We start from the raw sequence: 25,270 nt of genomic DNA on the forward strand, positions 1-25,270 counted from the left end.
ACAATATTCAGTTTCGCTCCTTGAATTATTTTGAAAGCACACGGCATTTCAAATCTGACAACAGGTCAATCGAAAGAATAAATCTACAAACTGTTTCCTACATAGGGCTTACTGAACCTATGTTACAGTATGGTGCAAACCTAAAATTTTTAATAAAAACTCTTGTCTTGTACTTAGTGAAATGGGAGTACAGAATGCTGCATATAGCACCCAGAAAACTTAACATTCCGTAGCTTTCTTTTTTCCCAGAGATAAACAGAAAAGGCCCTTATCTATATCCACACATCTTGTGTTCCCTCCACTGGCAAGATTTCTACACCTTAGAAAAAACACCTCTGTACCTTAATGTACATATATTTTAAATTTTAATGTGAAAAAGCAACTAGGAAAATGATGGAGAGCTAGTTCTTACTTCTAGTCAGTGGTTCAAGAAAGGGAAGTTACATAGTTACACACACAGACAAAAAGTGAGTACAGACCCCTTCTTTTATGGTCAGTGAAGAATGCGACCATCATGAAAGTTTCACATGCTTCCTATCATCTCAAACAGGGCAACCTGTGACATGAGAAAAATAAGGGATCCCACAGCAGAAGCTGTAACAAGTGTCCATGTCATATGCGGTTAGTCTGAATAATCCTGTTGCCAACCACGTACACTTGGCAGAACAAAAATTTATAAACACCAGTGACTACAAAAAAATGCCTCTATGAACAAGTTACTTCTAATCACCTTTCGTACATTCCTATTATTCTAATATATCTTTCTAAACTCACAGAAATTAACTCTTTGCTTTATCTTGTACTGCTAAAAAAACCCAGCAAAAAGCAGAAGAAATTAAGAGGAGTTTTGATTCTGAATTTATGAAAACTACTAATAAAGTACAAATAGAATATGGTGCTCTACATACAAGTGTGAAAAGCTCTGATATGCAAGTTTAAAGCATGCTTAGCATAAGAATATATAACAAAGTGGTCACTAAACAGTCTCTTTATTAGATGTGCTATTCCATATTTGCAAGTCAAATTTGTTTTGGTATTAATAACTTCTAAATTATTTACTTTCTCTTATCAGTCTCTCAGCTGATACTCAGATTTTGTTTGCAGTGCTGTTGCAATGAAGAAGCAATGGTTGACCCATGCAGTATGGTGCAAATCCAATCCCTCTTACTCCCTCGGCAGTTTCAGTTCTGGGCAAAGTTTTGCATACTCTCTGCCCACAAATAAATTTTATTTAGAAACTTCAGCTTCAGCATCAGTCTGACTGTTAGGAATCAGACTGCAATACCAATTCTTGCTTTAAAGACTGATGCTGGGCTATGGCAAGCAAACTTTGGTTAAATATGTATTTGCTTCAGGGTGGCAGACCAAGTGTATTTGAACAACACAAAACAAGCAGATTGCTCTGAAGTCATCTATGAAATAAGGCATGTCAAGTGGGCCTGAACTACAGTCCTGTCTTTTGAAACACTTTCAGGTAAGTATTTTCCAGGACTTTGAAAACAGAAATCATGTCAATTTTAAAAACAAATACACAGGCTTAATAAAAAATTCTATTGGTTTTAAGTTCATCTGTCTACTTATGTAGATAGTGTTGGTTGCTTGAGAACTACAGTTTCACTTAACCAAAAATGGTGCATATACATCATCCCATTTCTGCATTCACACCCTAAACAAAAGACAATTACTGATAAAACTGTTACTCTTCTTTAATTTCTTATAAAAAGTACTAAAGCAGCAATACAAAATTCTATCTTAATGATGTACTAGCTTCTTCTAAATGACCAAGACCAAGAGTATACAAGGTTTCATTACTGAAGAAGTAAACCCCTTGGTCTTTGAAACTCTACACCACATAATGAATGATGCTTGTGAAACACAGACTACAGAATCTTCTTTTCTTTCAGTACACACCATATTCAGAGATACAACGTATACTCAGAAGCAAAATCAGGCTTGAAATTTCTGCATATTTAACCAGTACAGGATATTTTTGAGGGGGGAAAAAGTCACTGCAGAATGGGATTTTCTCTGTGTGTAACTGATACGTTTATATACTCTCTTCCAAATGCAGTGTTCATCCAAAAGCTGAATTTTGTTCACATTAAGAGAAGACTTTGCAGTGACAGTCATCAGAAGGGGCTCACATGCAACAATCACAAAACCAGAGAAGAATAATACAATGAAAAGACAGGGATACACAGTCAGTGACTCTATAACCTCACTTCCCACTATTATAAGGAAAGATTTAGCAGTTGTTTTTAAACAGCTAATTGTTTTTGAAGAGGAAGCAGTAACCAGAAGTCTAGGTTGGACATGATACCAGAAAGAAACAGTTATTTTACTGGCTTACCCAAAACCCAAAGCATGTCAAAGCACATCTTAACTTTACCCATGATCCAAAAGAAGTAAGCAGGGTCTTTCATGACTGAATCTAGGTAGTGTTAGTTGCTCAGCATGTCTGAAAATCAGATTTCCTAGTTTAACATATAAGAACTGTTTTATACTCCATTTTGGAAAAAAATTTTGTTTGAATACATTTTTTTTCCAAAATTATGAAAGGGCAGAATGAATTTAAGTTACAATGCCTAATTCTACACTAAGATTTAATCATATCATTACATCATAGCCATTACATTATAACCTATTTCTGTGACCAAAAAATAAGACAGAAAAATGAAGTTGTTTCTTTGACTGGATGGTAAGAATATGATGACATTTCTAATTTCAAAGGAGATGACAATCTTTGTAACTGATGAAAAAATGACTCTGTACTTCCTGAAATATTATCTTAGTGATTATTTCTACATCACCTCATTTTCTTCCTCATGCTCCAGTATAGCCTGTAGGAAGGCTCTCCTTTCGTGGCTTGAAGATTTCTGATCAAACATTCCAGCCTGAATAACTTTTTGATCTACATTCAGCTTATACTTTGCTGCAGCAAGTATCTTCTCTTCCACACTGTTCACAGTGCACAGTCGCAGAACTCGAACTTCATTCTGCTGACCAATTCGGTGAGCTCTGTCTTGGGCCTGCAAGTCCTGTTAGACAAAGAACACAGAGAATGATTTATATTGTAAGTGTGCTACAGAAATCGTTCTCTGCTTAAAGGACATTACAATGCTGAATTCTTTTTAGTATAAAAAGGAAGTACTCAAACAACAGTCCACCACAATTCACATAGTTCATTCCTTCTTGCTTTCTTTCCCAAACTTCATCAGACTCAGGAAGGAGAAAACTGAAAGGAGAAAACATGGACATGCCCTGTACAGTGTAAATGCAGTAAGCCAAAAGCTTCTTGAAAGTATGTGCAGTGACTGAGAAGGGCTGATGTATTTATTCTTTCCCTTCTATTCAAAGCTCATGGTCATTAAAGACAGAATGAACCTTAAAGTAAAATATCTCTTGACTGCAGGAAAAGAAAGCAACAAAATTACTAGGGAAAACCCGATACCTAAACTTATCTACTAAATGCCATTGCTAATTTTTAAATATGTTAACTAAAAATTATTTGATCTGTTCCATCAGCTTTTAACTTGAAATATTTGTATTAAAACAGCTTAAATATGATCTTCATGACTGAAAGTTCATATATAGAAGATTGTGAATAATGTTACTACTTTTTGGTCAGGTGATTGCACTTAGAAATGGTGTAAGTAAAAAGTACACTGTAGGTCATAGGTAAAGAATTTGTTAATTCAAAATTTTACGTATTTTATTTGGGTAAAAGAGAAATCCATTAACTCCTATAAATTATATGTTTCTACTTTAGCATAGTCAGATAATGAAGGGTACCTAACCTTAAAATGCGATCACAGTTTTGTGCTACCTCACAACACATAAATTTCTCAACCTTGCTTTTGCTACCATTGCTAGCACTCCCCTCCCACAATTCCCTTCCCAAGCACTACATATGATGCATCTGCTGCAAGCTGAAGTTGTACTCTGCATTAACGGGTAAGGAAGAAACTACGGTATAAATTTGTTTATATATTCATTCTCAGAAGCACAGGGAAATGGTAAAGCAAGGAAAAGAAGGTTTTATTTCTGGAAATACGACGTTTAAGTGCTACGTGCCCCACCCAAGCAGCTACCCCTTTCTCATTAAAATGAACAAATCACTCATCTGCAGGAGAAGAGGAACCACATACATTGCAAAGGAGGCTGAGGGGAGACCTTATTGTTCTCTACAACGACCTCAAAGGAGGTTGTAGCAAGGTTGGTCTTGGTCTCTTCTCCCAGGCAACAACAGAAGATGGCCTCAAGTTGTGCCAGGGGAGGTTTAGGTTGGTTATTATGAAAAATTCCTTCACTGAAAGGATTGTCAAGCATTGGAACAGGCTGCCCAGGGAAGTCACCATCCCTGGAAGCATTTAAAAGACATGTAGACAAAGAGCTTAGGGACATGGTTTAGTGGTGGACTTGGCAGCGTTAGGTTTACAGCTGGACTCTTTTCCAACGAAAATGATTCTATGATTTTCTAATGTTGCAAAGTTCCCATTGAATACTCCAGAAAATACTCTGTAATTCTTACTATACTGTAAGGATTTATGCTATCCAACTGTTGAAATAAACAGTACCCTGCACTGCATTTGTCTGTGAAAGTGACGTAAAGCCAAGCAAAAATACAAAGAATTAAGTGCTTTCTCAGCTGCTTTTAAAACCTCTACATAGAATTGCTCTGAATTTCTTAAGCCTTGCTTTAAATTGGTCACCATGGCATCTACAGGAGTGCTGTGTTGGAAGTTCTCTATAAAACTCTTTTTAGTTTCACTTCCCTTACTTTTACATGTGGCCACTGACTATGGTGTGATTTACATATATTTGCAGAATAGCTGAAAACACACACATAGCTATGTACTTCCATAGTGATAGACTTCAGTTACATCTTCCGGCTTTTTTAAATATGGCAAAGTGGTTTAATACTCTATCTAGTTTACTATTCCCTCACATCAACAGTGCAAATTCAGTGTCTCAGGCCAAGACTGCTGTGCACTCTGCACAGCCTTCACTAAAATACTGCAACCCACCTGCTGAAGGCTCATAATGGGGAGTTACTTATTAATGTCCTAAGGGTAATGTCCTAAGAATGAGTACAGTTATACAAATGAAGCAAGACTGTAAGGCTCCTAGCTCTGAGGATTCCCTAACAATCAGATAAAATATATACACAGACACAGAATTACTTCACTGATTTAAACCAAAACATTTCCTGATTGTAACAGTTGGCTCACCAATTCATCTCAAAGCAGCATTTTATGACTTACCTGGATTTGCTCCTTTCACCCCAGACTATATTCCCAATTTAAAGAAGCAATCCAAAAAAGCATCATAAATTACTTGCACATTTCATGAAGATAAATAAATAAAAATAACCTGATGAGGATTCCAGTCACTATCAAAGATTATAACAGTGTCAGCAGCCTGGAGATTTAAGCCTAGCCCTCCAGCCCTTGTACTCAGCAAGAAGATAAAGTACTGTGACCCAGGTTCATTGAACTTCTTCAGCAGAGCAGCTCGATCCTCTGATTTTGTTGTGCCTGAAAAGAAATTAAAAAAAATACCCTATAACAAAGATGCAAACTGAAATAATATAAATACGATGTCAGTTGCTAGAGGTACATGTGGAAGGGAAATTTTAGCCCCCTTGCTCTTTGCCTTCTCTGCCACGTTTTCCATAATACAGAATAAACACTGGCCACAAATGTTTTGGTCAACTGCCTATCACACCTTAGAGGCAGACCTCTAAATATATTTTTTAAGTATTTCTTCTGACATTTCAAAAGTGGACTTTAAAATGTTGGCTAACATTGTTATACCTTTTTATGACTCGCATAAATTTCACTTGAAGCTACTATACACAAACAGATGAGAGCTCCAGTCTTGACTAATTCCTCCTGGCCACAACAGCATGTAAATATTTTTTAAAGTTATGTATAGAGAGATTTATCAAAACGTCATTGTTGGTCTTCAGAGTCATGATATGCAAGGACTGAAAATTCTTAAAATGTCCTATCTTGAGGGTGATGGTGTACAATGGCTGAGGGAGAGCAGGCAAGGAATTCAATCATGGTGAAAATGTAGACGAAGTTCTAAGTAAAAAACAAGCCCTGTGCACTGGACTGCATTAATTTCATATATTTCAACAACAGTCTATATAGATCACCTTAGCATGGTCCACTGTTTGCTTTATCTTTTTTATACTTCTTTCTGTAACTGAAAGCCAAAGAAAGTCTGCTCTTTTTATTCAGGTGTCAATATATGTACAGAAGATGACATTTTTCTATCACTGTGGTGGGTTGACACCAGCTGGCTGCCAGATGCCCTCACCTCCACTCCCCTTCCTCAAAGTTCAGGGGAGAATGTGAGATGGAAAAGCTCCTGGGCTGAGATAAAGAGGCAGTTTAATAAAAGCAAAAGCTATGAAATGTAAGCAAGCAAGAATAGGAATTTATTTACTACTTCCCATCTGCAGGCAGATGTCCAGTCACTTCCTGGAAAGAAGGGCCTCAGCACCAGTAATGATTGCTTGGGAAGACAAATGCTGTTATGAGCAATGTTCCCGCATCCTCTTCCTTTCCTTCAGCTTTTATTGCAGAGCACATCCCTTTGGTCAGTTTTGGTCAGCTGTCCCAGATGGGTCCTGGCCAACCCCCAGCCTACTGGCCTCCCCAGTGGAGGGGTGGTTTGGAGAGAAAGCCTTGACACTGTGCAAGCACTGCTCAGCAACAGCCAAAACACTGGAGTGTTATCACTGGTGTGCTATCAACCCTGCCTAGCCACAAAAGCAAAGCACAACACTATATAGGCTGCTAGAAGTAAAGTTAACTTCATCCCAGTCAGATCCAGTACAATCACACAGCCAAACTTCTGGTCCACAGAAACTCATTACCTTAAGAAGCATATGACTTGGATGGAAAACACCCTATGTGAGAACACAGCTGAATTGAAACTACATATATATTACATTCCAGCATGGAATATATCTGTCATCACAAAAGAAGAAAAGAATAAATAAAAGAATAAAAAAGATTGATCTCACTAATTTAATGAATTACCTGCAAAACCTTAAAAAAAAAAAGGTACTCTACCATACTGCATATTGACATAGACATTCTAGCATGAAAGAGAACTCACTTTTAAATACATGATATAAGGTAATTTTAAACATTTTAGATGTAATACATCCTTCTTCAATGGAAACATTAAAACACCTGCAGGCCAGAGGTGCAATGAGGGTTTTGTTAGCATGGCACTATGTTCAGCAGCCAGTTTTGACAAAGACATCCTCCGTCACAGTCAGACAGCTCATTTGTGTCTCAGTTTCATTACCCCATTTTACATTCAAGATAACAGTGTTTCAAGTTTATGTTCATTAATATTTGTAAAGGATGAGAATACTTCTCAGCATTGCTTTTTCTTCCAAATAAACTATGAAGCAAATAGTCAAAATGCCATAAAAAGCATATTCAAAAGGACCTTAAACTCTCACTCTATTCATGCTGTTGTATTTTTCTTAAAATCATTGCTTTTCTATTAAAAAGTTATTCTGATAAATGCTCCTGGCCCTATGTAATACTATAATATGTGATATAAGTAAAAATAATATTTAAGAAGGACATTATGAGGCAGAGATCATCAACATGGAAAAAGGCCAAAATGGAAACTTCTTTCAAACAGGTTTAAGCCTTAGATGGGATATGCTATGTTTAGTTATTTTCTCTGCAATATTACTTCACTGTGCTTCTAAACCATCTTTTAATTCAAAGGTAATAAAATATATCTACACATAAAGTAATTTAAGCTACTGACCTTCCTGTGAAATTCAGGAAGAAAACTACAGATACTATTTTATCTGTCACTGCAATTCAGCCATCCTGTGGAGAACAGCAGTTGAATTTTAAACAGGTAAAGATTAATTAATGTGACTGGAATCTAGGCAAAACACTGGCATTATCATCTCTCATCATAAGAATACTTTCAGTCAACTTAGATAGTGACAGCTGATTGGAACCTTGGATTTTAAACCTTTTTGAAAAAGAGATCAGCTCCTAAACATCAAATCTCTACATAATCTGCATTCCAGGAACAGACTTGAGTGTTCATCAAAACAATCCCTCAACCAAATGGTTTGTAGGTTAAACAGATGAGAGAAAACAGTCGAAGAGCCAGGGAGATGGAGAATTACTTAAGATGAACTCTACTGACAGAGGCAAAACCATATTTTGCCCAGTATCTTATCTGTAAGAACAGGGAAAATTCTAGTATGTTGCAGCTTAAGGGTCTACTGCAGTAACTTCACAGTAAATACCCATAGAGACTCTTCCTTCAAGGATTTGTCAAATCATTCTTTGGACCTGTTTACACTTTTGTATAGTCACATCACAGCACTGATGTCCAAGGAATACATCAGAAAGAGAACCCAGGACTTCCATGCCCAATCCAATGAAGCGTGCTACCTCCTAACTCATTATTTAGCTTACCATCAAGACGCAAGTAAAGGAAATTTCGAAAAGCGAAGTAGTCTTCCATAATGGTCATAAGTGACGTCATTTGACAGAAAAGAAGTACACGATGGTTAGTAGCTCGTAACTTTGGTAGAATACGATCGAGTAGTTCAAACTTCCCTGAGGCCCGATAAAGTTCAGCTCTGTTGAAGAGAAAAAGCACTGTAAATGCCAGAATGAGCCTGCATTTAGAAGGTTTTAGTCACTATCATGTCAGAGTATAACAGAGAGGATTCATTTACTTATGATAAACAAGACTAACAGCACTCTTCTCCCTTTAAAATTGTTTATGTTGATTAAAATAAAAAAATAAACATCCGTGTGAATTGCCATTTGGACAGGATTTTTCTTCAATTACAAAAACTGTACGGACTTTCAACTACATAGAATACCTCCCTTTATGAAACTCAACTCTGTTTCACGATTTATCAAAACAAACATTATTTCTCACCTATATAAGCATTTTATCAGTTAAGACATTCACCTGATAGTTCTGCTTTCAACTGGCATCTACTGCAGCTCTAAGTTGTATTCGTTTGGCACATGTTATAAACAATTTCCACTCAACTACTATGCATATGAAGGTGAAATATCCCAGACTGAACTAATATACAGAGATAGTGGGAGGAGTTTGACAGACAATATACTCTTTAGCCTTATAACCTTAGCAGTTCTGAACAATGTTTAGTTCCTTTGGTTAGCTGCTCTTCTGTCTTCTATGCTATGAATTGCAAAACAGACTCTTAGCATTGAAATTCAAGTCATAACCGAGAAAATCGATAAAAGTACACACATGACTGAATCAGCATCACAGTAATATGGTTTACAAAAATAAATTTCACATCATTTTCTTCTAACCTTGTGTCTGTACTCTCAAAATACAATTTATCACTAGCAATGGTATACTTAAGTCTAGAAGATACATGGCCTTCTGATATGTGTACCTACATAATAAGCATAAGAGTAAACTGTTTAGGAGATGAGTAATCTGGTATGCTAATTAAGGAGACAAATAGTCTGGCATATTAGCTAACAAAAAAAAAAATGTCATTAACACCTGAACAGAAGGAGGTCAGGTGGAAGACACACATCTTTCTTCAGAAAGCATCCATTCCTAGACAGTTGCACAAAGAAGTGCCAAACACAAAATCTAGATTTATTTCATTTCAGATAATAGAAGAAATGCTAGTTTAATTTGGAATAAAGATGGTAAAAAGGGAAAAGCAAAAGGCAAAAGTAACAAGAAAGAGAAAAAAAATCCCAATTGGGATTTTGAAGAGTCATTCCAATGAATTTACATGGTATCTAAGCTATTTCACCATAAGGGGAAAGGAAGACACCAGTTTTCAATCTTCTCTGCCTGTCCTCTGCCATCATTTCAGATGGAGGCTCCTAAACGCTCATGTAAGACTTCTAGTATTGTTATCTTTTGAGATATGTGTTCTCTGCCTCTTCTGCCTTTCTATAAACTGCTAGAATTTGTTAGCATGTACCTTCTAGAAAAATAATATGATTAGATCAAACAGAACATTATGAACAAGAGGAAAAACTGAGTTACCCGTTGATGACGCCATTTGAGTAGCCTAAATGTTCAGCAAAGGACTCCTGCAGAGTTATAAGCAATAAACAAATTATTACAAACTACACAATAACCCAAAATTATGCATTCTTATATCAATTAAATGAAATATATGAGCCTTGGAGTTTGAGTTCTATTATGTTCATACTCTTGGAATCTACCTTGCAGCAACAGTGCTCTGTCTAACATTTTCCTGTACTACTATTATTTCAAAATCATGGCTTGTAGAAGTTACTTCTGTCAGCATACATTTTACCAGATTACAAATACAGTAGAACCTCATTAATTTATACTAATTACTGGAAGATCCATTTTCAAGTTACTCTATTTAATGAGCATACAAGAGAACAGAGTGAAAACTACAACGATAATACATCACAGTAGGTACTTAATTATTCCAGTAGGTACTTAATTATTCATTCATAAATGTAGCTACATTCCAGGTATTTATGACACTTTCTATCTTTCCAGATATATTATTACATTTATGTACTTCGGTTCCTAATGAGTGATGATATATATATAGCACATTTTTTCTGAACACCCAAAATGGATAGAACAGGACAATTCTGGTTGATATCGTAAAAGATTAGCAACCTCCTAGTTACAAAGATCCTACACATGGCATTTTGAACTAGTGTCTGTGCCTCACTAATTAGGTCCAAATAGAGATTAAGTTGCTCTGGAATGTCTTAAATCCAAAAAACCCTTCATTTTTTGAAGACTCTGTCTCCACAAGATTAAATGCTTTAAAAATAGACTTCAGGTAACCAGTAAAATGCTGGCAGTTGGTCCATTTGTTTCTAAAAATAAGGAACCATAATGATCTTGTTTTTCAAATATGCCCCTTTCAGCACAAATGATGTGGACAGAGATATCCTCTCCCACACACATAAGCTTCAACAGCAGTTTTCTATTATGTTATCCACCTGAATAAAAACAAGTCTCAAACCAAACCTGTCAGTCTTACCTCAATGTGTTGGAACATGTACGGGTGATTGCATATCTTTCTCAATTGCATGATAGTGTTCATAAGAGTTTTTGCCCCACCTTTTCCCTATGGGCATAAACAATGAAAATCAAATGATGAATCTAATTTCTTAGCTTATTATTAATAAAGCTTTTGAAAGATATTTTTTAATGCAGGCATAAAAATATTTCCACCCCAGACCTGAACACCCCATCAGTAATTAAAAAAACAAAACCAAAACCAAAATAACAAAAAAACAGAAGCTACTGTGCCACTGTCTTGCTGTATAAATTCATCTATCATAAAAAGGCTCCATAACAAAAAAGGAAGACCTGGAAGTAATCCACAAAGAGCATTGTATCTACTTGCAGTATTCACAGGGGAAAGCAGAGCATCTACTGTCCTGCATACTGCTTATTTATAGTTTATTATGAAACCATACAAATTCTATTGGATCTGAATCCTCTAACAGTAAATGGTTCTAGCTGGATGCTTTTCAATTCTACAGTACCTCCTCCTGTCAACTAAATCACAGGACCACAGACAGCTAAAAAGCTAGAGATTACTGTGATATGAAATGAAATTTGTAGGACAAAAGTAAAGATGACAAACTACAAAATTACATTAAAAATACAACAGGAGAACATAAAACAATGATTACAAAATGCTCAAACTATGAAGATGAGTATCAATATCCAGTGATAAGAATCAGTTTTGTTTGGAGTTTGAATAAGCCCCAAAAAAGAAAACAATCTGCCTGCACAAAACAAGGAGCGTAAAATCGGATACTGAATAAAAAAGGTCATCTATCATACCAATGCAACCTGCAAAACAATGGTGGAAGGATAGCATGTCTGCATCAGAATATACACATAACAGGGTGCAAGCATAAACTATTACACACCAGCTGTTGTGCAGTGCCTATTCAAGGCATTTCGTATTTATTATAGTGTGAAAAGTGTATAAACAAATAAGCTGATGAATGGCAACTTGCTTACTCTATATTAAATGGATACGAAATGAAGTCCAATCAGGGTATAATCAACATTTACTAATAGGTAGCCTAAATCTGACTACATGACTCTGTTTCCTACTGTTCTTCTAAAGAACTCTGTCATTAAATGATATTGTAAGTATGAACGCAAGCATACAGCCCCAGCTAGCTAAAACAAGATTTATACTTAACTAAACAGCTTTGAAAGACAAGATGAATAACCTTATGTAGCCAGTGCTGCCGCAATCACTATTATTCAGGTACATTACTGGATTAAACCTGGCCAAGGCAAATGCTTTTTTTTTCCCAAAAATTGCCTGTTTGCAGAAAGGCACTGTAACTACAGTGAATACAAGTAGTAACTTTTCCTTGTGATTAGAGTGTGAGCTGCAGTCTTGTAAAACAGAAGCATGTCTGATAGAGATTTCTTTTCCCATGACAGATACCTGTAGTAAGAGCCTACATACTAATTTTATAAAACAGAAATCATATTGTTAACATATTTAATCATAATGCATTCTTTCCTGTGTTTTAGTCTTTCTTTTGTACCTTCTTGTCTTTTTCAGAACCATCTGTAAGAAGGATTCCCTTGGCTTGCATGTGACGGTACAGGATCTTCTGAAGTGCTGACATATCACATTTGATCACATATTCCACCTAGTTTAAAAAAAAAAACAACCACCATAAACACACTGACATAATAATGTTAGTAGGATCTAACTGCAGCTTCGTGTCATCCTAAAACAAAAACCAAAAACCTACTAATCTTTTATCTGTACCCTAACACCACATATGATTTCAGTGAAAGTAATCCAACTGCAAGCACAGTAATAATGAGTATCTCAGAAGATTATCTGTGAGAGTCATAAATACTATGAGACAGCTGGATCCTAAGAATGTAACTGCAGAACTGTCAAACATATTTTTTTCTCATTCTTTAATTTTAACAGTTTAAAAAAAATGTTTTATTTCATGTTTAACATGTGAATTTAAAAAAGAACATTTTCTTTTTAATAACCTGTGGACTTTATTATGTCTGTCGAGCATTATAAAAATATCAAGCAAACCATTATAAAAATATCATCATTGTGCACCTAGCAAATAAACATCCCTCATAGTGCCTAATTAGCATTATGCTTACCTAGGTTGGCACAGAAATATGCTGTTTTCTCAACATCAACTGAAAATGCAGGGAATAAAACAAGTACTCTATGATCCCCACATTCAGTATGACTTCTTCTTCAGCTTTGTAAAACTATATTTACTAAAGCATTTTTTGACTGCACACTTTTTGTTAAATCCTGTAATACAAAGACTTCATACTCCAATTTAACCCCTTTTTTTTTCTATTTCCCAATTTCCAAATTACAGTCACTATGTTTTTAATGTTATGTATAATAAAAACAGTTACATAATAAAGTCACACTAGTGGCTAGAAATCTTTCAAGTAGTAACTAAAAGGAAAAATGTAAGCTTCCTAATGGAATAAATAAATGGAATAAAAATTATCAAGTTCTTTTCTTCTCAGAAGGACAGGAAGATGCATTCATTAAAGAGAAGTGATGATTTCTTCAATGGCTTCTTTATCAAGATTTATAAGATCAAATTAAACTGATGAATAGGCTTCAATCAACAAGTTCAGTCCTCATGGTCAGACTAATTGCTTTTTTCATAAACAAGATCATGGAAACAAAAAGAAACATGGTCCTGTGAGTACCAGAGTGTATGCAACTTCGAAATCATCCTCCTCCAATAATGGGTTTATCAAACAGAGTGGCTCAAACAAACAGAAATTTGAACAGAAACTAAGATTTCAGTAATATTTTTAAATGTAGGTATGTTTCATTCTCAGATAAATGCTTCTGAGGATACTGAGAATTGGGCATTTGGAAAACAGAAAGTCACAACAGTAAGAGTGTTCACAGCATTATAAAGATGAGAAATAAATTTTTAAAAAGCCTTTCCTTTGAGTACTGTCACTAAGCATCTGTAGAAAGCTCTTCATTCATTCATTCAGCCACTGTTAGTTAGCTCATAACACAACTTACAGAAGTTTCATTTTGGTATGGTTTCAACTCAGTTGACCTTAGCACACCTTGAAATTTACTTTTTTATTTAGTTGCTATTGTTATTTTGAGAAAAGTGACTGGGAAAAGTGATGCAGGATTGCTGAGGAGGGTGGGAGCAAGATGACTTGCCCCGAGGTAAAACCAATAGTCTTTCAAATCAGAAGAGATTTTTATGTTCTGAATTAAAAACCCACTAGTTAAAAAAAACTTGTGCAATTCCAACAAGATACTTCACACAATTTTTGGAATATTGAGCACCAAATTCTGCCTGCTTTGTAAAGTCCAGTAGTCCTTTAGGAATATCAGTGAACTGCCTAAAGGAGCAAAGGTTCTACCCATTGTAGGGAGGATGGGACAGGACAGAATCTAATCCTCAGTGTATGGTTGACTCACAACTTGAAACCAGGTATTACGGAAGTAAATTGCATGTCTTATATGGATGACTACAAAGAGAATTAAAGCTGTACAACTGGTGAAGAATCCTAAGAACGCAGAAACTTGCGGTATTCAGGCTTCTGCTATGGCAAACTTTCTTTGCAGAGTTATAAACAAACGACAGCAATAACACATGCTAAAGAAGTTGTATTCTGTAAAATAAATCTGAAAAAGGAACATTACATAATGCTTAAGCATTAAAACCCTTCCACAACTCATTGCAAACCTTTTCTGGCAGTTGAGACTCAACCTCTTTCTTCAGTCTTCTCAGCAAGAAGGGTCGGAGCACTTTATGGAGACGACGGATGATCAGAATAGTTTCTTCCTCATTTAAGTCCACCTACAGAAGTTTATAAAAGTCACTACAAGGCAACTCAGTATATTAGATAATGTCTTCTCTCACATGAAAGGTTAAGTATGTGCAGTAATTATTTGCATGTAACAACCAAACTGACTTTGAGTCAAAAAAGACACATACCAAAATTTTCTGGCATTATTAAAAAAAGGTGGCTTTTAGTTATGTTAATTCCCTAAGTACCAGGGAGAGTTCAAACACTAATCCTTCGGTAAGCTCCTTACTGTTTTCATCAAAGTGGTTTGTTTCTTATGTTTTAAAAAACCTGCCACAGTACCCTTTCTCCAGTCATGGCAAATGGAGCGTTGAACCACTGTTCAAAGGTGCTACAGCTCTTGAAAATGGTTGGGAGGAGGAAATTGAGAAGAGCCCAGAGTTCAGGCAATTTGTTCTGCAGTGGAGTTCCAGTCAGCAGTATTCGCCTAGGGGCCACATAATGAGTATTCAAGACCTGAGTCAGCTTGCAGTGATGGTTCTTCATTCGATGGCCTTCATCTACTATCATGTATTTCCATCGAATCTGCAAGAAAAAGAAGAAAAGTTGGCAAAGTTAGAACCAGTCAGATATAGTCAAATTTCTCCCGACAGGTGTAGAACAAAAATATTTCAAGCCTGAGGGATCAGTTTTCTCACTGATGAGAAAAGACAAATCAAGCATTATCCAAGTACCGGTGCCCTTGCAAACAGCACAAATAGAAACAAAACTGGGTATGCTGAATTTGATGCTAAGCTGTGACTTGAACTGCAACAGCAATCAAAGGATTCCTCCAGTTTCTGGGAAAAAGATTAGGGTGACTGGCTCTTCATGGCCAGGACATGGTTCACAGTGGAAGGAGGAGACCACATAAACTCCAAATAAACCTATCTGCAACAAGAACCTTAACAGAAGACAAAAGCATCTTCAGACAAAACCATGCTCACAAACAACAGCAACCCTCAACTTTGTTTCAGCTAATCCTGTGTTTTTACTCAAGAATGAAATAGTATAATTACAATGACCTCACCTCAGTTACTGCATCTTCAAATAAAGTTTATATTTCTTAATGTGAAAGACTAAATGCAGTCACAGCAGATGTTGAAAGAAACTTGTCAAACTCTCTGTTACCACCTGTACTACCATGGGCAGTCAACACATGTGCCACACTGACCATATGACTAGGAAGGCCTTGGTTTGTACTTTCATAGATGCTAACTAATTCTACTTCCCAGGAGAGGTTAAATGTCAGAGTACTGTCCTTCCAATCTTTTAGCAACAGTGGACAAAAACTAGAGGGGAAGGAAAACTCTGCAGTCTCAAACTGTTAAGTGTTCAGAATTATGCTAAGAAAATGCACTGCCTTTGTATCAGAGAGGGAAAATGAATGACCTAAACAAACAGTAATGAAATAAAGTAAAAATGAACAACAAACAGACAATAAGACCATATGGTTTCTTGGTATGGCAAAACACCTCCTTAGTCCGCTTTTGTCATGACATGAAATGGTCTTACAGTACAGTAGCTTTCAAATGAATTCATTACATTTGAGTCACACCTGTTGACAGTGAGCCTTTAAGAACTGGGCCGTGTGTAATACAGTCTGGATACCAAATTCATGATACAGGTAACTATTTAGTCATTTGAGGAAAGGTAACCATATACCTGGAAAGGCTCTAATAAAAGTGAGCTTCAAATCAGAAACAAGAGAGTAAAGTCAAGACAGCAGCTTAAGTTAAATGCCATTAAGCAAAGGGGAGAAAATCATGTTTTCCCAAGGACAGGCAGGCATACAGTACTGACAGAACTGCACAAAGGAATGAGTCTCCTGGCCATGTTCAGAAAAACCATGGTGTTTACAGGGAGAAGAGCTGTGACTGAGAAGTCCAATCATAAACATAGGAATAGAAAAGTAAATGAAAGGTTAAACTTTTATTGAAGGATGGAACAACTCAGGACTTCCTTATGAAACAAAAATGTGTTCTGTGCTATGCACCATTTGAAGGTGTCCTAAAGGTCTTGTTGTTAGAGGTGACAGTCATTATTACCTTAGCAAGGATATGCTTGTCCTTTATTATGTACTCGTAAGTAGTTAAAAGAACATTAAATTTTCCACTGCGAAGCTGAGGAACGAGTGAGCGGCGCATTGCAGGTGTACCCTAAAAGAGAGAACGAAGTGAGCAGTTACTTTTTATTCTGATGAAGAAAATATATTGGTTTTATGAGTTAGCAGACACAGAGCAACCACATGAACTTGTAATCCTACAGTATTGCAAACAATGTATCAATGCACTCCAGACTTCTCCAGAGTGCTTTCCCCAAATGGTTGCTAGACTGTAAAACTCTGTTTATGGGGCACTGGAAACAGGTAGCTAGTGGTCTAGCTTCCTTACAAATTGCTTGGCCATACCACAACTACAGCAGGCAAATAGCAAAGTATTCAGCTATGTATAAAATGTGAAGTAGTTATCATTTGTATTACTCTCATCAGAGGCCCTGCAGCATGATAATTAACAAGTTTATTCTGCATTTCACTATGTGAAAGTAATTACCGTTTATTACAGTTGTCTTCTACATATGATTAACTCTCACTGTTTAATATCTGATACACATGACAAAACTTCATGAGCAAACAGTTTAGAAGTGTATGCAGATACAGAGTAAAAACTGGCTCTATTCTCATTCCTTCAACTCTATAATCATATAAAAAGCAAATCAAACCTTGTAAGATATCTTCACTACAGAAGGAGCCCATTTGTCGAATTCATACGTCCAATTGGATAATGTCCTATCACAGAGATTACAGAGAAAAAGTAATATATTTTATCATTTGCAGGACAAACTTTATAAATGTTCCCAAGTGGTTACCAACTTTTCAATATATTTCATGTATTCGAACCCCAGAGTTAACAGTATATTTTTTAAAAATGCACTTTATATACTGTAATAAAATACAAGCCTCTCTGAGAGGGGACTAAACAGGAAAAAGCATGAAACCCTCTTTCAGCTCATATTCAGGGGCGTCTCTGAAACCAATTCAGTTGTCTTCTACATGTACGTTTGCATTTTGAAGCATATTAAGGACAAGAAAGATAATCCTGAACAAAAAAAAATATGTATTTGTAAGTTCTTTTATACTACTTATCATCCAAAAACTGACATTACAATTTTCCAAATACAGCCTCATGAAGGTGGTCAGAATTCATCTGTGTTCTGCTCACGTGCCACTCAGTTCCAATACACAAGTCCATTTTTGCACTGTTTCTGTTGTTTGATCAGAACAAATAGCTTTTTATGGCTAAGCTAGATTCTGTCATGATAAAGCAGCAAAAAATAATCTTGACGTTTTTTGGTTGCTTATTTGTTTGGGGTTTTTTACTGTATCTGTGATGGCAGCAGTACTAGCTATTAAGAAAAAGCAGGGAAAAGGGGCTTATCTCTTTCTTATATGAGAAAGAAATTTCAGCTCCTCTCTTTAAGAAACAAGAAAAATCACTGTACAGTGCTCAAAAGAAATCTGATTTTTTTTTACTGTGCCCATGTGAAATCTGACATTAATAATAATTGCCCTTTAATTTTAACTTTGTTTTACACTATAGATCTTCTCCCAGCTATTTCTTTTCACATCAGACCTCACCATTTGTATTCATACAATTAGGCACAGATGTAGTAGTTATGCCAGTCAATCAGCTACTACTGCAGCACAGCCAGAAGACAGGGCATCTCAAAAGAAATCAAGAGATGGCCACAAATAAAATTTATCCCAATCCTACACCACATTTGCACAGTCAGCACAACTGGTGGACAACTTATCTAATGAAAAGGCCATGGAACTTCTGCACATCAGTCAAGCCACTTACACACAAAAATAAGCAAACAACCCCTCCATATCCTATGTCAGTTTTACAATGCCTAACAGTTTTTATTTAAAACACAGGACTGAAGATCACTGAATGCCCCACCTCACCTCTGGAGAAAGAAAAATACATTAAAAGAAATGTATAAAACAAGCAGCATCTTGGAAAGCTAAGGAAAAGCAAAAGGGGGCACCACAATAAACAACCATAAACTGGACACCTGACAAGTGTGAGTATCTCTCATCAAGATTACATCTGGGGCTAGTTATACCGTACTTAAAAGATCATCCAACATCATTAAAGTAGGATAACTTGGTATCAGATGGGGTCCCACTTGTTTAAAGAATTAAGCAACCTATTTCTAATAACACCATTAAAATTTGAAGGAGGAACTGCAGGCATATATCATGTAAGAAATACTATCCTCCTCTTGTTGCCTCTTAAGAGTGAATTACAGTGAATTCAATACCCAGTTTGCCAAGAGTGGGCAGTGACACTAATGGAAGCAAGTGCTTTATCAGCTTTCCGGTCACCATCCCAATGCCAGACAATTATCTGGAAATAAATGATGAAAGAAAACACTGATTACATGTTCAGTGTAATCTCACTGTGCACCTCAGCTTTTCATTACATGAAAAACAGATGTGTATTCTGAATAAACCAATCTGCAATGCTTAGAATGATAATAGCAGAAAGGGATCCTTTACTTACGAAAGGGGAACAATGATGAGATAGGGGCCATTGAGTCTTTTGTGCTCCATCAGGTAAGTGATGAGTGCAATAGTCTGTATTGTCTTTCCTAGTCCCATTTCATCAGCTAAAATTCCATTCAGATTGTTATTATAGAGTGAAACCATCCATTCCAGTCCCTGGAGCTGAAATGAAGAATAATAGTTCAGTTATTTAAAACCCAAGCAAATAATTATTTGACTACTTAGACACTGGATTTCGTTTAATAATACTATTGCACAGGGATCCCTGGCTATCTTAACACCTTCTCACCCCAACAAAACAAAGCAAGATAAATTTCTGGTAACAGCTATATGGAAATCATTACTCCTGTTTAGCAGAGCCCATAATATGAAGTCAGATTTCATACATGGAAGATTTCTGTACAGCACACAAAGTGACACAGGCACTCACATGTAAGGTTGATAAATACTTAACATTACAAGAGTTTGTTCTTCACTTTCAGGGGTGTCAAGTGTCAAACTTTCTGTGTATATTTCATGCTATTTGCCTGTGTTAATTAAAATCTGTCAAATCAAGCCCATCAAATCTGTGCAAAACACATAAGCCTCACACTTGCCAAGTGCATAACTGTTATCTAAATATCTTGTAGCACATGTCCATTTAGTGTCTGCTGTCTATGCCTCCAAATGTCAGAGTAGGCCCGCTTAGTCCAATTATGCCATGTGTATAAAATCCCAGAGCTGGAAGGAATCCAGAGTACTATAGTTGAGAAATATCTACATAACAGAGTTTCACACTCCAAGGAATACTGCTAGAAAGTACTGACTCAGATCATTCCCTTGTCACATAGACTTCTGCCTGTGTATGTATCACATTACTCATGCAAGTTCACTAACAAAGTAGCTTCAGAATTAAGAACTGGAAAACTATCTTTTCTACATCACTGAAATTTCTCCACTGACATACACCGATATGAAGGAAGAGACAATCTGACCAAACTTAATAAAAAACATGGAAAAGCATAAAGTTTGAGAAGGAAAAAGCATGTAAAAGCTAGAAGACAGGGAAATACAGCGAGTGTAGGGGACAGTCACAGTGGAGTCTCCTTCAAAACATTCTTGCTAGAAACAATGTGAAGCCTCAGTGCACCTGACATAAAGCTCCTCAGACAGTGTGACTTTTATCTTTGATGCAATTACTATATAAAGAGACACCAACTGCTAGGTATCACATTGAGCAGGTAAAGGACCTGTCAGAATACAGAAGTTCCTAGCTACTAAATCCACTGAATGTCAGTAAAGAGTATGAGATATCAACTCCATAGTAAAGTATTTTTCTTGTTTCCATATTTTGTCTATCACTGCACTGAAATATTAGTATCATCATTAAAAAAAAAAATCCTAAACTTTTAAATATTGGTAGAAGAAAAATGTTAACCCAACACAAATGAAAACAATAAGCAGAATTGAAATTCCCAGTCAATGATAAGGATAGCAAAACCAAAATATTACTGGTCTGCAATGAAAAAAAAATTAACAGGTTTATGGAGAAAATTGGTTTTATTATTCAAGCAGTATGTATGAAATGTTGTCTGTGATTGGTAACTGTCATTTCTTTGTAAATATAGTTCCCAAATTCTAACCTACTAGAGATCCTGTATTTCTTAACAAATTCTCAGTTTGCCACTTGAAAGACTGCAATGAAATGTTGAGCATAATTCTGAGTTTAAAATATTTTAATGATTTCTCACCTGATAATGTTTTAGTGTGCCATTAATAAGAAGAGAAGACTGCTTTTCCACTCTTTCTGTGATTGCGTGAGCAACAGTGTAGTAGGACTGAGACCCTCTAGCACTATATTGCATGCTATATTCATCATCCACATCTTGTTTTGCCGTCCTGGAAAGAATAAAAAGAAGTAACGTGAATACCCCAAAACAGACTTTTTGTCCACAGCTCACATATGCATGTCTAAAGAAACACCACAGATCCCCAGCTGTGGTGAGTACAGTAAAGGGTGCAAGCTACTTTATAAACAGTACCCAATTAATACCAAATGATCATGTTCCTTCTCCTGCACGTGTTCATGCCAGAAAAGCTACCACAATTCACCGTAATCTAGAGCAAGCTACTCCTGGGAAACACCACTCTAAGAAATCACAATTCATAACAAAAAACATCACCTAAAAATACTCACTCAATGATTTGCTTTGCATCTTTCTCAGAAACTTCCTCACTGTTAGGATCCAGGAGTATCTTCTCATCTGCTTCTAACCTGCTTGATTCTTCTTCATCATCCTACAGAATACAGAAAAAGAATAGGGATGATGGGAAGTGCAACATCTTCCTAAATTGTACTTTCTACTGACTTTTATATATTGATAGTTTTCACTGGTGAATGCTTCATGACAGAAACCTGAATCACAAAGTTCAACTGAAACCTACACTGTAACAGAGTTGCACTGCAGCATAACAAGATCATTTTTGACATATGCTAACCAACAGGAACTCATGGTACTTTGAAATAACAAGTATTTTCTCCTGTAATGATCTTACTTTTAAAAGCCTCACTCTGCCTACCGTGTTCATGGAGAGGATTCTAATATCATGTATATGTTTATATCATATTCCATATACGGGATAATTTAATAAAGCTTAAAAAACTGTCAAATGCTTTTTCAGGGTTCAAGCTTCTTCTTAAAACAGACCACATTTTTACTCTTTAAAATAACTTGTCTTCTGGCTAAAGTTGCAAGAGATAACCAACAACTTTAAACCTCACTAATGAAGCTGAACAAAATACTGCTCTGAGTTCTGCAAGTGTATTCTCCTAAGACTGACTTCCCCAACTCTGAACAACACTGCTGCTAAAGAGTCTGTGCTAAGTATGTGGGCACATCTCTTTTAACATTCCCTTAGAATCTGACAAGTATCAGGTCCTCCCCTCCTATCTTAATACTGAGAGTCTTGTAGAAATACATTAGCAGTCATTAGTCCTAAAAAGGTATGTCTCAACATCATACAGTCCTGTAGATTTCAGTGATCATTTGGCTATTGTAAAGATTGCTAGACTTAGGAGACCTGAATTCTATACCTAGTTCTGCTGCTAGCCTGTTGATTGAACATGGTCCTTCTCTACTCCTCAGTTTCCCTCTCCTTTAGAAAGTACTTGTCTCAAAAATGCTATGCAAGTATTGGTATTGATTATTCATAGCACTTAATATTATGACCCTGCAGCGTCGGGATCTCTGTGTGTGTTAAGTTCAAGATTCTATTAAATAAGCCTAACCTGAACAGTCTGAACCTAAATCCTTGATGTAATCCCTAACTGTTTAATAAACATGATATGTCAATAATAACTGTGGTATTCAGAATTGCCAATAAAACCTCCAATGAATAAACATTAAAGATGTTAACTTCATACTGCACGAAGACACAATACAGCCTTTCCTGACACATATTTTAAAATAGGAACCTGCTTATATTCTTTGGTTCATGATTATTAATAGTCAGACTAAAATATTTACTTTTCCTAACCCCGATTACCAGTTAGGCATTTACTGCATGTATAAAGGCCAACTGCTACAAACTGAAAACAATTACAAAACCAGTTACTTTCCCTGTTTGTATTATCGTTAAAACACCTACACACCTGCTATCACTTTCTCTTCCTTCCTTCTGAAAAAGAGGAAAATACCACACGGAATAAGTACTTGTTTTTCACTGTATTACTTGTCACGGTAGTTTTTTAAAGACACATACCTCTTCCTCATACTCAGAGCCACTTTCATCCTCACTGTCTGACCTGGGAGCAACTTCATAGCTGTACAGAGATGACAGACAGAATATGAATTACAGATAACAAGAAGAGGCGTAAGGTTCAACACATCTCTTACTCAGCTTACACATAATAAATTAAAAGAAGGAGAGGTGAGGGGAGGCAAGGGGAGGCGGGGCAGGAACTACTTACCCAGGGTTCATTTCCAGCCAAGCATCCAGCTGACTTGCTTTTGGTGCTTCTGGTCCAAGAAGAACTTTGCCTGTTTCGGTGTGAGTCACTTTAACTGGAAGGTCACTCATCTGACTGCTCTCATCTATGGGCTAAAAATTCCAATGAAATTTTATACCATAAGACAACTGAATTTCATGTTTCTCATACATAATAAGAAGAACTAATAGCACCTTCAAAATTCCAGATCTGAACAAGCAGTGACGCTTTGTTATAAGAAGCCACACCTTCCCACATGGCTATCAAGCAAACACCGAGTCACAGTTTTTGTGTAACATATTCTCTGTGTGACATCCACAAACACATCACAGTATTCCAGATAAATTAACAACAGCAGCATGTAACAGAATACACTGTTGAATGCCGAAACAAGTCACAAGGTATGTATGCTTGCAGGCATTTACTCCTGCTATTTATAACAATGGACATCTGTAACAAAAAAACCACATTGACCTTATGACCTTTTATCTTATATGGAGAAACAATAATGTAACAATTGAGTTAACTTTTTAAGTAAAGGTGGCCTATTTTAAAGATTCACTGTCCTGATTTATTCAGTTAAGTATCTGGAATAACAAAACCTTTTTCTTATTCTGGTCCTCCAACAAAACCAGAATAGCATAATTACTATTCCTGTTATTTCTTTGCCTGTTTCATCACAGATTTTCTACTTTAAAAACTTTTTGCCTTCTACTACTGCTTCTACTGAAGAATCTTTCCTAATATGTGTATGAAAAAGGAAAAATAATTCAGAACAATTATAAATACAGTGACTGACAGAGTATAACTTACCCCATTTCCATAAATACTGAAGTTACAGGAATGTTATATGGGTTTTTCCTGTGCAACCGTATCAAAAGATTTTGCTATAACTCTAACTACATCAACAAAAATATCAGTTGCAAGTATAAAAAAGACCAAAAGTAAAACAATCAATACAATTCTGAAGTCATTATATAAAAATAAAATGGCACAGAAAAAGGGCATTAACAGAATAGCTCTTACAGTGTCAGCATATGCTTTGCTACTGAATAAAAATATTCAAAGAATGACACAGAAAAATTATTCATTTCCATTTGTTTCTGAGGAAGAAAAAACTTTCAGATGTCTTAAGCCATCATAACACTGTAGTCTGTCCTGTTTCTGAAAGGTGATTACATGCAATGTCAACAATACATTTTATGAAAATGAGAAACAAGAATATATTGTGTTTACAATCTCTTTTTAGAAAGTAAATTATGTCTACACACGGACTGCAAGAAAATAATTTACTTTTAAGCATCTACCAAAGCTGAGAGGGATTCTTCAGCATACTCAGTGACAAATTCAATATATTTTTCTTTACGTCTTCAACATTCTGTTGAGAAACAGGCTAGCACAAATGTTGATCTAGATAATTTTAACTCTTGGTTATAAACAACAGCTCTTCTTAGAACATTTGTGGTCATGATATTTTTTTAAACTGTAGCAATGGCACACAGTACAATCACTGGAAATTTTAAAAAATAACAACAAAAACCCCACACTGTATAATTCATACCTCTCCATCAGGACCAAGACCAGATGCCATTCCTTCTGCATTTTCTTCAGCCTTCTACAAAAATGAAGTGAAAAATATCACCGTCAGATTACAAGTACAGAAAGAATACTTTATATGATCCAAGCATTTTGGACCACGAATATGTTTCACTCTATTTCTGAATAGCCTGGGATGCACATAATTTAAGGTGTGGGTGGATATACATAGAGATACCACCACACATACAAACCATTTACTAGCATGAATAGGGCACCTATAACACCTCTAGTCACTGTAATAAATCTGCATCTAA

The 25,270-nt window shown here is 36.0% G+C and overlaps 1 protein-coding gene across 1 annotated transcript in view; it reads right to left on the reverse strand.

Annotated features, from left to right (window-relative positions):
* The window catches only part of SMARCA2 (SWI/SNF related BAF chromatin remodeling complex subunit ATPase 2), a 121,221-nt gene that overhangs the window by 43,590 nt on the left and 52,361 nt on the right, over nucleotides 1–25,270 (reverse strand). The window contains exons 11-26 of the mRNA XM_074932961.1: nucleotides 24,979–25,032; nucleotides 23,400–23,530; nucleotides 23,192–23,252; nucleotides 21,627–21,727; nucleotides 21,181–21,328; nucleotides 19,449–19,612; nucleotides 17,602–17,668; nucleotides 16,929–17,039; nucleotides 15,184–15,426; nucleotides 14,778–14,891; nucleotides 12,597–12,704; nucleotides 11,054–11,140; nucleotides 10,063–10,109; nucleotides 8,481–8,647; nucleotides 5,374–5,537; nucleotides 2,811–3,038 (exon numbers count right to left, since the gene is read on the reverse strand). Coding sequence (XP_074789062.1) covers nucleotides 2,811–3,038; nucleotides 5,374–5,537; nucleotides 8,481–8,647; nucleotides 10,063–10,109; nucleotides 11,054–11,140; nucleotides 12,597–12,704; nucleotides 14,778–14,891; nucleotides 15,184–15,426; nucleotides 16,929–17,039; nucleotides 17,602–17,668; nucleotides 19,449–19,612; nucleotides 21,181–21,328; nucleotides 21,627–21,727; nucleotides 23,192–23,252; nucleotides 23,400–23,530; nucleotides 24,979–25,032 — 1,995 coding nt within the window. The remainder of the gene's footprint in view (nucleotides 1–2,810; nucleotides 3,039–5,373; nucleotides 5,538–8,480; nucleotides 8,648–10,062; nucleotides 10,110–11,053; nucleotides 11,141–12,596; nucleotides 12,705–14,777; nucleotides 14,892–15,183; nucleotides 15,427–16,928; nucleotides 17,040–17,601; nucleotides 17,669–19,448; nucleotides 19,613–21,180; nucleotides 21,329–21,626; nucleotides 21,728–23,191; nucleotides 23,253–23,399; nucleotides 23,531–24,978; nucleotides 25,033–25,270) is intronic.

Source organism: Athene noctua, chromosome Z (genome assembly GCF_965140245.1).
Source record: "Athene noctua chromosome Z, bAthNoc1.hap1.1, whole genome shotgun sequence".
Taxonomy (NCBI): domain Eukaryota; kingdom Metazoa; phylum Chordata; class Aves; order Strigiformes; family Strigidae; genus Athene; species Athene noctua.